The sequence below is a fragment of the Scyliorhinus torazame genome, chromosome 4 (assembly GCF_047496885.1).
Source record: "Scyliorhinus torazame isolate Kashiwa2021f chromosome 4, sScyTor2.1, whole genome shotgun sequence".
Taxonomy (NCBI): Eukaryota; Metazoa; Chordata; class Chondrichthyes; order Carcharhiniformes; family Scyliorhinidae; genus Scyliorhinus; species Scyliorhinus torazame.
The window spans coordinates 150,142,322-150,158,117 of record NC_092710.1 but is presented as its reverse complement, the minus strand read 5'-3'; the positions used below and the strand labels follow the sequence as shown (position 1 = coordinate 150,158,117).

Sequence of the window (15,796 nt, the reverse complement as noted above, 5' to 3'; positions counted from 1 at the left end):
GGAACGAATTTGCTTCCATGATTTTGAAACACTGCTTTCCCCATCCCCTAAATTCCTCTTTGCCTTCAGACCGCCTCCCTCCATCCTCTTCCTGCTTCCACCAGTTCCCTCATTCTTTGTTCTCACACCCTTCCACTCCCATTTTTGGGTTGAGCTATTCTCTGAGTTCTCAGGCTGCTCGATTTGAATACTGCACTTGACCTCATTTGCATGAGTATCACCTGGGAGATCAATTAAAATTTGAATATTTTAAGGTTGTTAAAATATGAAGTTAATTTTTAAGCCGAAAAATCTTCAATCAACAATTACAGAAGTATCTTATTTCTTCAAGTTTACAGTTAATGCTTGCACATTTATATTTCTGACATGTTCTGAATAGTTATATTTTTGTGCACTTCCTTCAAAGGAAGTCTCCACCAATGAAAGTCTATTCCTTGGACCTGGTACGCAAGTAATTCATTTAGTTTAAAACAAACATACGTGATATGAGATCAAAACATTTTCTCTCTTCTGGATTTGCTTTCACCTGACACGTAAGTAGATTAAGCTTTGCTGGTGGTCTGTTAACCTGTAAGAAAAGCAGAAATGATTGAAATCATTTAGAGCATATTTTGCTGAAACTGGTATAAATAAGTGCTTAATCCAAATGTCAATGGCTGCACTGGTGCTGTAAGCAACAAGCTTCTTTTTTTTTTTAAACAAGTATTCTTAAGTTTTTTGCATTTTAACTTTTTACAAAACAAAACATGACCCCCCCCCCCCCCAACCCAACAGTTGATGGTAACTAGCTCCCCGAAATGCACAGTAAAGAAACCCCATTTCTTGTGGAACACCTCAACTGCCACCCGCCGCAGTATGGGATTGTTAAAAAAATGAGCTCATGAAAAGAAATTAACTAGCCGACATAAAAAATGTCCAATTCCTGTGGTTTGAAGCTCAAAATCATTAACATACCGTTCCATGTGATATTGTTAGATAGCCATTTTTTACTGTACATTTCCTTTTCTGCCACACTTTCCTGATTCTGGAAAAAAAATACATTAACATTAAAATTTGCACATATTGCATTAACACAGTCTCTATGAGGTTTGAAAAAAAAATTATTTTGAATTGAGGATAATTTTGAGAATCTATATTTGAAATCATTAAATTGCAGTTGCAAAGCTAGTTGAGTCTCCGCACTTCTGTTGATTAGACCAGAAATATTTGTTTTCCATGACGGAATTAATGGACTATTGCTTCTGAGAGTTGGGATAGGTCCCACCATGGACAAAAAGCTGTTCAACATTATAGGAAAAAAGCCTTCCGCTTACCCATCACTTTTTTTATAAAGAAATCCACATTTTTCTGTTCCATGTTCTTTGTTTCCTTGAGGCTGATGTAAGCTGTACGTTATGTTTGGGCGAACCTGTGAATCCTAAACAAGAGTGTTAATTTGAATATTCCTCCATATGCAATTTAAATAACCTATCTTCATGAAAGACAAGATGGGAGAGTGAAGGGTTATTTATGCCCAAAATGCTAGCTCTGTTCTCTTCGCTGATGGTAACTCATCTCTGCATATTTCCAGCATTTTATGCTTTTGCTACAGGAGGGTAGTGCTCCATTATTTACCAGTACCCAAGTAATATCATGTCACTTTTTTCATAAGTTAAAATTAGTTACTGGTTTATTGATGTGCTGTACCATTTGCAGATGGTCCACTAACATGGAGCATAGGTAGTTTGAATTTATTCTAAAACTGGTTAGTACGGGTTGGAACGCATCATAGGAGTATACTTTCAGCACAGGTGAAACTGAATGATCACATTGCACATATATTTTGGACAAGCTCTAAAAAAGAAATTGCACATGATCTTCAGCTGAGGCTAACAGCTAACAATTCAAAGGGAACTGTTTATAGCTTAAGCATGAACGACCATGATACAGATCTCACAAATGGCAACATCTTTATTTCCTTTTCCTTGAAAAGTGGGGTTAAGCAAGAGAATTATGTTCATAATATTGTCCTCGCCCATTCCAGATTTTGATGTACAATGCATCTTAAAACATCTGGTCTTAAACAATGTGATGTTTCCAGGCCAGCACTGTAACATAGGAACAGGAGCAGACCATTTTGCCCCTCAAGTTTCTTCTGCCATTCAATAAGATCATGGCTGAGCTGCAAACTAACTCCATATAGCAGCCTTTAACCCTTAATATTTTTAGGTAACAAAATTCTATAAATCGTAGTTCTAAAATTGATTAATCTAGCTCAACTGGATTTGTGGAAGAGAATTCCAAAGTTGCATAAAGAAGCATTTCCTAATTTTATGCCTAAATGGTCTGACTCTAATTTTTAACGTTATACCCCCTAATCCTAGACCCAACTATCTGAAATAGTTTACCTTTGCCTACTTAATTTGTTTCCTTAATACTTGTGAAAACTTCAATCAAATAACTCTTTAACCATCTATATTCTAGGAAGCATCATGCTAGCTTGTGCAATCTTACCTCATAATTTAACCCTTGGAGCCAAGGCATCATTCTAGCAAACCTATGCTACACCCCCTCCTGCCTAGCCAATTTCCAAACCAGGTAATTATTTACCTGCAGTTCCATATGCTTCAGCTTTAGCTAACAGTCTCCTATAAAAGACTTTATCAAATGTCTTCTGAGAATCCATACAAGTCACACCCATAAACATTCCCCTGGCCTCTATTTTAGTCATCTCTTCAAAAAAATTCAACCAGAATTGTCAAGCATAACTATTCTCTACATATCCATGCTGACCCTCTTCGATCGGTTAAAAATTTCTCAAGGTGTTTGGTCACCTCATTCTTATAGACTCTGGCAATTTCCAAACAACAAGATGTCAGGCAAACTGGTCTATAATTTTGTGGTTTCCCTGTCACCTTTCTTAAATAGCACTGAAGTGGGAATCTTACTTTGATAACCTATCCAACCTCTGTTTCTTGTAATTAACAAGCTGCTAGCATATCACCATCAGCTGCAATCACAATAGTGGTGTCAACATTTCAGGAAAGTGCAGATTTGGGCTCTAGATAATTTGCTTTCAGGAAAGGATACAGCCTCAAAAGAAAAAAAGCATCAGCTTCATTTACAAGAAAAAAATAACCTGTGGATTAAAATCTAGGTTTTAACTTTGTGAAGTAAGGGAAGTGTCAGAAATTAACTTGCAAAAGGGGCAGAACGGTGGTGCAGTGGTTAGCACTGCTGACTCACGGCGGCAAGGTCCCAGGTTCGATCCTGGCTCTGGGTCACTGTCCGTGTGGAGTTTGTGCATTCTCCCCATGTTTGTGTGGGTTTCGCCCCACAGCCCAAAAGATGTTTCGGGGTAATTGAAAAAAATAATTGGGTACTCTAAATTTATAATTTTTAAAAAACCAAAAAAATAAATTAACTCGCAAATGATGCCTTGCTATTTAAGGACTATTGCTTTGTGCACACCAACTAATTTAAAATCACACAGAAAAATAATATGAGTATCATCTACGTTTGAACAAATTAATGTTTTGATTTCTTTTTGTTTCAAAATATGGATAATACAAGCATTTAACATTTATATTAAGACAACATAATTTTTAAAACTTACAATACAAGAAATATCCTCAGACCAAACTTAAATAACAAACTATCAACAGGCAACATTTAAGCACCAGACAAAATGCAGGAACAACTTACTCTCCTAGACTTTGATCACAAAGAGGGCAAGTGCATTTTGGAAGGAAACAAAATATATCATTTAGTTACAAGAAAAGCAACAAGTCACATTAAGAGTAGGTATAATACATTGCCTGCCAAGTTTATTAAAGACGGGATGAAATTTTATATATTGCATTGATATTACTTAATCTCCACTTCTACAGAAATAAATGCATCACCTACAGAATACCTCGAGTATCAGAGTCCTCAAGGATTTGCCACATTATTTCTAGAGAATGATCAAGTTCCCTGGAAATTAAAGCCTCTTGGGAATATATTTTCCATTCAACCATTAATCTTAATGAGAAATTAAACAGGACTCAAGAAATTAGGCTATACTATTCACATTAAAACACCTTCTCCATTATTTTTCAGAACATTGCTAACTTTGTCCATTAGTTTCCAAGTAAACGTGACACAAAAAGTTAGATGCACAATTAGACATCATAAATATGCGCAAAAAGGATGATTCAGTTACATTTTGTAAAATAAAAATAAGAGTAACTCTCAGTGACAATATCTTGTAATCCTAATTAAATTTTGCTCTAAACAAGAACATTCTGAAATGAAGGATTAGAGAGAACATAAATAGAGAACGTAAAAACAAAAATGCAGCAGCTGATGAAAGAAACCATAAAAAGGGCACCTGGAATTCTAGTTTTATAGCAATGAACACAAAATCAAGGGGCTGGTGTGTTTATAAGGCAGCTGTTGGGCCTTTGGGTCCCTCATGATGGGAGAACACTGAAGCCATGGTGAAGTGGCAATGCAGTTAACTCATGATACCAGAGATGAGAAGACTGTTCATCTGAGCAAAGAAGCACAGGTGGAACAAACCTAGATGTTCATAATTCTGAAAATGTTTGAGGCTCCATATAGTCATGGACTGTTTCCATTTTTTGGCAGCACCCCTGCACAAGTATAAAGGCAGAGTACAAAATTACTTTTTCCATCCAATGGATTATTAAACTAGAAGAACAATTGTACAAGTTGCTATAAAGCTGAGTGAATACTATCCTTCAAGATAAGATAAACACAAAATTGAAAAATGTTGAGCACAGGGAAATGGGATTAAGATTAGATGGTTCCAAACTGCGGTACTAGTCATAGCACAGATACAACAGGCCAAGTGACTACTTTTTGTATCAAAAATTCTATGATGTGATTGAAAGCAAGTGCCTTTTTCAGTCATCTATCACTTAATGTCAGAATTTGTCACGAGGATATGCCCCTTTATTTTTTAAATAATGATTTTTAAACTTTTAACTGACTAGAAATTTTTAAATTTGAACTGCGACAGAGCAAACTGCTTAAAAATGTACGGCCATATTCCAAGCTAAAGGTGAAAAACAACTAAATCACCCTCAGGGGTGTGAAGAGAGAAACATTTCCAATAATCCAGACACCCATCATAACCGTCTAAGGAAGAGACATTAAAAATGCAAGGTAAATCCCATTCCCCTCAACAAGATACACAACGAGCCAGTGGTAGCGGCCACGCTGAGAACGTGGGCCCAGCTGAAACAACACTTCGGGCTAACTAAAATGTCCCCTATGGCCCCCATCTGCGGCAATCACAGATTCCCCCCAGCCAGGCTAGATCCCTATATCTTCAAAAAATGGAAGCAGGTCGGTGCACATTGATGGTCGGGGACTTTTATGTAGGGCACAGACTGGCGACACTGGACAAACTGATGAGGAAATGGAAACTAGCAAAAGGACAGGAAATGAAACACCTCCAAATAAAACACTTGCTCCGCAAAAAGACAGTAGGGTACACCGGGGCCCCAGAATCCCACTACTAGAGGACCTGATAGGCACATGCAGCAAAGACGGGTGGCTACGTGGGAAAATATACGGACAGTTACTGGACAGAGCTCGAACACCACTGGGCGAGACCAGACAAAAATGGGAGGACAAACTGAGGACAGAGTTAGGGTGGGGTCTCTGGAGCGAAGCACTGAGCAGGGCTAACTCCACCTCCTCCTGTGCAAGGCTCAGCCTAATGCAGCTCAAAGGGGTGCACAGAGCGCACCTGACCAGAACATGAATGAGCAGGTTCTTCCCGGAGGTGGAGGATAAATGTGAACGGTGCCAGAGGGGCCCGGCCAACCACACCCACATGTTCTGGGCCTGTCCCAAACTTGCTGGGTTCTGGACAGCCTTCACCGAGGCAATGTCCAAAGTTGTGTGGGTGAGGGTGAAGCCATGACCAATAGTGGCAATATTCGGGGTATCGGAGCAACCAGAACTGCACATGCAGATGGGGACTAATGCTCTTGCTTTTGCTTCCCTAATCACACGCCAGAGAATCCTGCTCGGCGTGCGATCAGCAGCGCCACTCACAGCTGCAGACTGGCTTGCTGACCTCTCAGAATGTCTCCACCTGGAGAAGATTAAGTATGCCACCCGAGGAAGGCTTCCGAGATACATGGGGGCAGTTTGTCAGCCTGTTCCAAAACCTGTTCGAGGCCAGCAACGACGAGTAAGTTAAGAATAAAAAAACCGAGATAGATGAGGAACCGATTGGCTCCACATTGCTTACAGATTATATAATTAAATAGATTCTAGATTATATAATTAAATAGATTCTGATTTGGAAAAGGTAAATCCTCATGGAAAATAAACTTTAAACATTTGCCATGACGAACGGATGAGGTTGAAGAGGTTCACCCAGTCTCAACTGGTCATAACAAATTCTACTTGTAAGCTACAAAGCTCAATGTGCTCTAACCATTTGCAATCTTAATAAGAGAAGTAAGCAGCAAAAACATCAGCAGGGAATATTTAATCTCCATCAAATCCATGCAGTGGACCAAGAAAAGCACACTTTTAGTGGTGTAAAATGAAAGAGCTAATATATAATTAATGCTGTTAAACAGAAGAAACATCATTTTAATTTGTTCTCACGTGATTTTCTCTCTAACTTCATCACGCTGTGAGAAGCAGTTGAAACAAGTTGGACAAGTTCCTAATGTGTTTGAGGAATGCCTGAATGGATAGCTTGGTCTAAAACTTATGAAATATACTATATTAATCAAATGTAAACAAAAATGTTACATTTTCCTCAATTTGTTTCGTCAATCAATCCTATTAGAAATCAAAACAATGTTGTAACCTACAAATTATAACCCATTAGAAGTGCACAAAGATTCAATCAAAGATACATTTGGAGCGTTCTGGTCACCAGAGTTCTTCCAATAAAATGGAATCATATTATTGTTGTAGCTACAATATCATCATGGCACTCAAACATTCAGTATCATTCAATTAATTCTCATGGACATAAACACCTGACAGATATCTGGGGCAAAATTCTCCCCAAATGGCGCGATGTCCGCCGACTGGCGCCCAAAACGGCGCCAATCAGACGGGCATCGCGCCGCCCCAAAGGTGCGGAATGCTCCGCATCTTTGGGGGCCGAGCCCCAACATTGAGGGGCTAGGCCGACGCCGGAGGGATTTCCGCCCCGCCAGCTGGCGGAAACGGCCTTTGTTGCCCCGCCAGCTGGCGCGGAAATGACATATCGGGGCGGCGCATGCGCGGGAGCATCAGTGGCCGCTGACAGTTTCCCGCGCATGCGCAGTGGAGGGAGTCTCTTCCGCCTCCGCCATGGTGGAGACCGTGGCAGAGGCGGAAGGGAAAGAGTGCCCCCATGGCACAGGCCCGCCCGCGGATCGGTGGGCCCCGATCGCGGGCCAGGTCACCGTGGGGGCACCCCTAGGGGCCAGATCGCCCCGCGGCCCCCCCGCCCCCCCCCCCCAAGGACCCCGGAGCCCGCCCACGCCGCCTTGTCCCGCCGTTCAAAAGGTGGTTTAATCCACGTCGGCGTGACAGGCAATTTATCGGCGGGACTACGGCCCATCTGGGCCGGAGAATCCAGCGGGGGGTGGCCGCCAACCGGCGCAGCCCGATTCCCGCCCCCGCCGAATATCCGGTACCGGAGACTTCAGCAACCGGCGGGGGCGGGATTCACGGCAGACCCCGGCGATTCTCCAACCCGGCGGGGGGTCGGAGAATGACGCCCCTGAATCCGAATGCTTTAAAAATAATTGTGATTGAAGAACTTCAGGGCATGATTCTCCACTTCAAATTTTTAAGTTAATTTGTGGTGGGTTTTTCAGAGAGTTTCCCGCTGACTCTGCCAGTGAGATCCCCACCGCTATTCAATGACACAAAGTCACCTTCTTGGCCCTGGGGAATTTCTTACCGGTTTCGCCCACATTTAGAATTTTTTTAAGCACTGGGGAGCTGACCTCAGGAGATCAGGCTGTCATTTTGAAAGGGTGCCCCAATCTCTAAGTGAGCTCGTGGGTCCACCCCCACCTATGGGCAATGTCACCCCAACACACATGGGCACTAGCACCCCCCCCCCTCCCAAGTAAGGGCACCCCTCTATGGGGTCACTGAGGGTCCCCCCTCTTCAGGCTACCCAATGCCCACTTACAGGCCCCTCCCCTTCTAAGGCCCCCACCTGTTGCACCCACCCCAATCTCTCGGATGCCCCTATTTACCTGCCCTGCACATCCCCACCCTTCAAACACCCCCTCCACCCTCCTTTCATGGACATGTGCGCTCCCCCCGCCCCCTCAAGCCTGGACCCTTGACAGTGCCACACTAGCACCCAAACACCCTTTCACTGCCATCATGGCACCCAGGCACTGACCACCCAAGGATCTCCGATGGCCCGGGAGACCTCCCCGGATGTCGTTCTGCCTGGTACACATTTGTGTGGACCAGTGCTGAACGCGCCCGGTTGCGGCATCACTGGGGAGGCCGGTGGATCCAACGAGGCTGGTGGATGCCGCGTTAGTTCACCAAACTCGGTTTAAAACCGCTTAGCGTGCACCGTTTGGTCAGGTCCCTTGTGGGTGTTTTTCTGATTCGGAAGCCTCGTGGGACTTGGGTGATCCCACGAGTGGGGAAGACTGCAGGGATGCCCGCGAGAGGCCTCTCCCGGCATTCACCGACCGCACTGCGCAGGAACGAGAGTGCAACACGGCCGGTGGATGGTGCCCCTAGTATTTTAACTGTAACATTTGCTGTGTCTTAGGTAAATATGATTTGCCTTGGGTAAATACATAAACTGTTTTTTCTCTTAACATAAACTACAGTAATGACTAATAACTTGAACAATAAGCAAGTTTGTTAATGATACACAGACATGTGCATGCACTAGAGTACAAAATAAATTCCTCACCTCTTTTTGTTCTACCTGTAGCCCTGCTTTTAATACATCTCGAAGTTGAACCAGCTGTTTTCTTTCCTCGTCCTGCACTTGTTTAATCTAGAAATAAAATCTTTGTAGTCACATTTCACTTAATAAAAATAATTCTTCCATGTACAGGAGCAGACTAATTTTAAAAAGAGTATCATGCATGTTTTTCTCCATAATTACAAATGTACTCATAAAATCACATGCTCACAATAAACTCCCACAATTTCATCAATGTGGTGACAATTACAAATGAAAATTCTCCCACTTTAAAAACAAAAGTAATTTCAGGCCTGGCGAATTCCCAACCTTGTCCAACTGGCAGGGAGGAAAATACTTCAGAGCAAAATCCATCCCCAGAATGTCCAATATAGCCATATCTAACAATCTATTTTTCTTCTCTTCATTTAGTTATTAATTTAGGGCATGCCCACCAAATTTCAGCCACTTCTTATATTTTTAAATCCCTGTTGGCACTTAGATTCTCACAAGATTTTGGGCTAAACACCCAAGCATTAATTCTTTTTTATTTATAAATGTAGAGTACCCAATTCATTTTTTCCAATTAAGGGGCAATTTAGCGTGGCCAATCCACCTACCTTGCACATCTTTGGGTTGTGGGGGCGAAACCCACGCAAAGACGGGGAGAATGTGCAAACTCCACACGCACAGTGACCCAGAGCCGGGATCGAACCTGGGACCTCGGCGCCGTGAAGCAGCAATGTTAACCACTGCGTCACCGTGCTGCCCACCCAAGCATTAATAGGCTTCAGAACCAAGGCATGAGATGTATTGGTGGCAAAAGTGAGGTACCTGCAGGGTAGGCAAGGTCCTAGCCACAAGGACTCGTTCAAATTCGCTGGAGTGGAAGTGAGCCCAATATCTTTGCTGAAGGTCCTAACAGGAGGACCTGAATTAAGCAGTCATGAGTGGCATTAGTCTTGGCCAGCAATTCTAGCATCGTTAACTCAGTTGGCTGGACGGCTGGTTTGTGATGCTGTGCAACTCCAACAATTCCCGGGTTCAATTATCGTACCAGCTGAGGTTATCCACAAAATATCCGCCTTCTCAACCTTGCTCCTCGCCTGAGGTGTGGTGACCTTCAGGTTAAATCATCACCAGTCAGTTCTCTCTCAAAAGATGAGAGCAGCCTATGGTACTTGAGGACTACGGCGACTTTCATTTCATTTTTAATTTCACATGACTTCCAAAATGCATTTGAAATACCACAAAGATTTGAGAACGAAATTGAAGCATATGGGATTAAAGCGGGGTTTTTCCAAAGTGCAGGTCATGGGCCGTGTGTCGGGAAGGTGATTGGAGTGATCAGTCACGCCATTCCCGCCATAGTCCCGATCGCAGGGCAATGGCCACACAGCCGCTACCGGCTTTTAAATTGAGATTGGCGGCCACTGCAGCCTTTTAAATGAAAAGAAAAGAGGCTGTATGGAGTCTTCCAGCCAGAAGTGGCAGCAGTGAGGTCACGTGCCCTGCACGAACACTTGATGTCAAGCGTCCTGTATGTACGTGCCTTTGACGGCAAATCAGAGAAGAGCATTTTCTAGCTGCTGGCAAGAGCACTGTGAAGATGGATCATTTTCTTACAAGAGATGGCCGGAGACACATATAGGCAGTGTACCTACGATCTCACAACTGAATCTGCTCGAGAGAGCTGCTCAGGAGAGTCAAGGGCAATACAGAGCAGTGCTAATGTTAGCTCTTTACAGAGCTCCAGTTCATCTAGTTAACAACATACAAAGAAGATATTTAACTCAGGAACAAAGTAGTATAAAATATTGCTTTAGGTATGGTTTGTCAATCGTGCCAATGCAGCAAAGCAATGGGAAATGAGAGAAGTTTCAAATTTTGAAAGAGAAGTGGGTGGGTGAAAAATCCATTTCGAATCTGAGACCCCAGAGTCAGTTATTAACTTACAGCTGAGTCCAAATTAAAAGACTACGCTGCAGTACCGGACGTGTCATACCACATTAAAAACGCATCAAAAGTCCATGAAGTTGTCAGCATTCTGGAGGAACATCTCCCAGGAGTATCCAATGTGGAGTAAAACAACATTCTGTAGCTATTGTCCTTCACAACGGCCTACATGTGCAAGGTTAGATTTTCCGTTTTCATAGGATGAAGAAGGCACACAGGAACTGGCTGAAGTCTGCACCTGATATGTGCAATATCCTCTCCTCCTGTGAACCTGAATCAAGTGAGAGCGTGAGGACCAAGCAGCTCCCATTTCGTATTAAAGATAAGCAAACGTGGCATGGGTTGCAAAGCTCGGCGGGCGTGGGTTCTCAAATGTGGTTGGCAAATGTGGGTCCCAGGAAAAAAAGTTTGCAAAACACTGGATGAAAGGATAGGGGCTACATGGATAAGTAATTTGTCAATGGACAGAAAGCTCAGTCGTGGAATGATTCAGTGGAATGATTGATTTTCAGAATGGAGGGAAATAGGCAATGGTATTCCCCAGAGGTAGGCATAGGGACCACTGCTCTATATCCATTGTGTAAATTAAATGGATTTGAGTATATAGGACATAATTTCAAAGTTTGCAAATGACATGAAACTCAAAACTAATAAACAGTTAAGAGGAAAGTAGCAAACTTCAGGAGGCTTAAATAAATGTTGAAATTGGCATGCATGGCAGATTAAATTTAATGCTGAGATTCAATTTGGTAGGAAGAATGAATAGTGGCAATGTAAATTAAGACTTAAAATTTTAATAGAGTTGCAGGAGCAGAAATTCTTGGGGTCATACACATACAAGTATTTGAAACAGCCATGACAAGTTGAGAAGAACTTTAAAAGGCATATGGGGTCCTTGCATTTATAAATAGAGGCAGGGTACAAAAGCAGAGAAGTTGGCCTAAACCCCTTTAAAACACTGTTTAGACCCCATCTTTAGGGCAAGATTTCCCATTTGGCAGACTATGTTCTCCTGCTGGGAGCCAGATCAGGAAGCAATTCAAAATCCTTCGCCATGCAAATTTATGCATGGTGAGAAATACAAAGGATCCCCAAGTGAACCCCCCCCCCCCCCCCCCCGATACGGGGACCAGGGACCCATAAATAGTGTGACCCCCCACCCCCTGCAGGACCCGCCTAAATAGAGAGACGCACCCAGGGACCCCCCCATCCCCCTAACTAAATGAACCCCCCCCCGCCTGAGACCTCCTAACTAAAGGACACCCCCCCTTGACCCCCTAACTAAAAGACCCCCCCCCCGAGAACCCCTAACTAAAGGAAACCCTCCCCCGTGATCCCCTAACTAAACAAACACCTCGCCCCCTAATTAAAGGGAACCCCACCTCAAGATTTCACTAACTAAAGTAACCCCCCCCAACTGAGACCCCCCTAACTAAAGGACTCCGCCCCCCCGAAACTCCACTAAGGACCCCCCCGAGACTCCTCTAACAAAAGAACACCCACCCCCACAGGAGGTCCCCTAACTAAAGGACCTCCCCCTCCCCACCGAGACCCCTAACTAAAGGAACACCCCTCCCCACACAGACCCTATAACTAAAAGGAGTGCCCCCCACCATCCCATAACACATAGGAGCAGAATTAGGCCATTCGGCTCATCGAGCCTGGTCCGCCATTCAAAGATGGCCGATATATTTCTCATCCCCATTCTTCTGTCTTAAAGAACCTAAATATCTCTGTCTTAAAGACATTCAATTATATGTCCTCCACAGACTTCTGCAGCAAGGTTCCACAGATTCACCACCCTCTGGCTGAATATATTCCAATCACCCTCCTTCACACGAGTGATTTTGAAGTACTCAGCTCGAAATTGACAGCCCTTAATTTTCTTTGAAGTGGTTGATGTTTATAAACATTGTGGTTAGAGCACTTGAGAGTCACTCAAGGTTGATGGAAGATGAATGAAGCAAGGCTGAAGCTGTGTTGGTATGTGGAAGCTGTCAATCACAGCCCAGTGAGTGAAATGAATGAATGTCTCGCAGCTCATGGATCTGAGGGGTTTAAGCACTTGTCGCTGCTTTCTCTTTTCAGGATTTGACACATGTGCTTCCTCTGTCTGAGCCAGCAGGTGTAAGCCCAAGTGAGTGTTACAACAATATTTTTTTCACTGCCAGTGTCTGAACTGCTCCCTAGCTTCCAGACGGTGGTCTCTTTTCGGGGGGGAGGGGGAGGAGCTGGGGCTGTTGGGGGCTCTTTAGCGAGGGAGTCTGTGGGTGGGGGGGGGGGGGGGTCCTTTAGCTAGGGATTTCTGTAGGGATTCCCTATTTAGGGGCCTTTGGGGGTGGTCCCCTATTTAGGGGGACCTCTGGAGGAGTTGTAGCCACCGAAATTAGCCAGCTCCCGATTTAAAATGGTGAACGACAAAGGCTGATGGGAAAGTCAGCCAACATAGACAGAAACCAGCAGCTGCAGGTTTGCTGTGTATTTACCTCTGCAAAAGCCAGACAACATCAATACCAGCGACCATCAGCATAACTATGTAGCAGCCATCACATACTGATGAGCAATCCCCGGGAACAATAAGTAACATTTTGGACACACAAAGCAAAGCCAGACTCCCCGGCGCCAGCAGGAGCCAACACAAAGGAGGTGAACGAGCACCTCAAGACCACCCATCGATCAGGGAACCGCTCCAGTATTGGAGAAATTGAACCAAGCAATTGGGACAAAGTCCAATCACTTGGGACCAGGTACAGGGTCCGCCCCGAAAGGCAGGAAGCCCCTGGGGACTATAAGAGTTAAGCCCCAAGTTCAAATCACTCTCTTCACCTCTTCGTCCTGCCCGGGTCACCTAGCAACACGAACCAACATTGACCGTGACCGGTGCAGTGACCGCCGAGCGAAGTAAGTCTTAATTCAACGCTCCTAGCTACCAATCCGTACCAACTTCGAATCCCGCAGACTCAGAACCCGAACGAAAGGCCATTTGTTCCCCTGACCTGGTGGGCCAGCCCGAAGTTAAGTATAGGCCTGTTAGTTGTAGAAGTAGAATTTGTGCATGAGTAGCAAATACTGTGTATAATAAATGTGGTTTGATTTGAATCTTACTAATCGGTGTATTGGGTTATTGATCATTACTCGGACTTGAACCTCGTGTCGGTATCATAAAGATACCTGGCGACTCGAGAGCAAGGGTAATAAAACAGAGCAATTGAACCAACGCAAAGTTAGCAACAAAGTGCGCCTATTTAGGGGGGTGGGGTTCTTTGGGGCAACTCCCTTGAGGATTTATCCCCTTGGCCTACCGTGCGTGCCACGTCATGCCCAAATTGGTAAATACCAGAGCACCGGAGAATCACGTGAGTCCAGAGACTCTGATGTTCGGCCACAAGGGACGTCAGTTATGCAGAGGGCCTAGAAAAACTGGGGGGCTTTCTCCAAAGGAAAATAAAAGCTTACGGGAAGACTTGACAAAGTTATGAATGGTAGTGATCGTTTTTCCTTATTTACTCTATTTCTAGTGGCAGAAGGATCGGTAACCAAAGGAGACAGATTTAAGGTGCCTGACAAAGGATCAGAGGTGATATGAAAATTTTTGTTTCCTTTTGAAAAGCAGTGAGTTGCAAACTGGAATGCACCGCTTGAAAGGATAACAAAATTGAATAGTAACATTTTATATAAAGAGAACTGAGGAACTACATGAAGGATAAAACATTAGAGGGCTATGGAGAAAGAGGAGATTGGGCTAATTTGGATAGCTCTACCATAGAGGCTCACTATCAAGATGCACCAAATATGTGCTGTACCATCCATAATTCTTCAATAATCTACCTGAGAGATAGAAGTAAATCAATAATCTGATGATACTGCACAGTAGGTCCTTAAACTATACAAGATATTCTTCCGGAGGCAGCTATGAAGGAGTAAGTCGCACATTTGGTGGCTCCTGCTCGGGTCGGACTTTTGGACCTTTTCCCCCGATTTTCTACTGGACTTGAACTGTAAAACTGGTGACAGAGGCAATTGTGTACTGAATTCCCTCATCGGTGCATGGAGACAAGGACTAGAAGCGCTCGTAAAGGCAGAAACAGAAAGACAGAGAAAGCTTGGGCTGAAGCTGCAGTTGGAGTCAGCATGGAGGAGGACCGGACCTCTGGTTTGTCAACCCAGCGGTCAACGGAGCAGCTGACGCAAGTTATTCAGGAAGGCTTTGCAAGGCAGAAACGGGACTGCTTGGACCCAATAAAAGAGTCGATTGAGCAGTTGGAGCTTAGATTGGACGCCCTAGATCGGGCGATTCAGAAGGTGGAGAAGGCGCCGGCTGAGCAGGAGGAACATCAAACCGCGGTGGAGATGCTGAGAAACCAGCAGAAGAAACTCCTGGAGAAGGTGGAGAACCTAGAGAATAGGTCCCGCCAGCAGCACTTGAGAATCGTTGTGCTCCTGGTGGGGAACGAAGGAACGGACGCTGGGGTATAGCATTGCAGATATGTTTGAGAAGCTGCTGGGGGATGGGGCATTCTCCGGACCCTTGGAGGTGGACAGGCATCACAGAGTGCTCGTGAGGAAGTCGCGAATGGGAGACCCCCCCCCCCGCAAGGGCAATGGTGGTGAGATTCCACAGGTACTTAGATAAGGAGCGCATTCTAAAGTGGGCTAAGCAAACACGGAGCTGTAATTGGGACAATAGTAACGTGCGGGTCTACTAAGACCCAAGTGTAGAGGTGGCCAGGAGAAGAGCAGGCTTCAACCAGATTAGGTCGATCCTTTTTAAGAAAAGGTGAAGTTCGGACTGTTGTATCCGGCCCGTCTCTGGGTCATGCACGAGGAACAGCACTTTTGTTTTGAGTCACCTGAAGATGCACTGGACTTCGTGAAAAGGAAAGGACTGGTGGTGGACTGAGAACTTTTGAACTTTGCTGCAACTTTCATTTTTTTTTTTTG

General features: G+C 44.3%; 1 protein-coding gene across 1 annotated transcript in view; it reads right to left on the bottom strand.

Moving 5' to 3' along the window:
• The window catches only part of asap2a (ArfGAP with SH3 domain, ankyrin repeat and PH domain 2a), a 228,661-nt gene that overhangs the window by 98,849 nt on the left and 114,016 nt on the right, over window positions 1–15,796 (bottom strand). The window contains exons 9-12 of the mRNA XM_072498751.1: window positions 8,906–8,992; window positions 1,314–1,417; window positions 955–1,024; window positions 481–568 (exon numbers count right to left, since the gene is read on the bottom strand). Coding sequence (XP_072354852.1) covers window positions 481–568; window positions 955–1,024; window positions 1,314–1,417; window positions 8,906–8,992 — 349 coding nt within the window. The remainder of the gene's footprint in view (window positions 1–480; window positions 569–954; window positions 1,025–1,313; window positions 1,418–8,905; window positions 8,993–15,796) is intronic.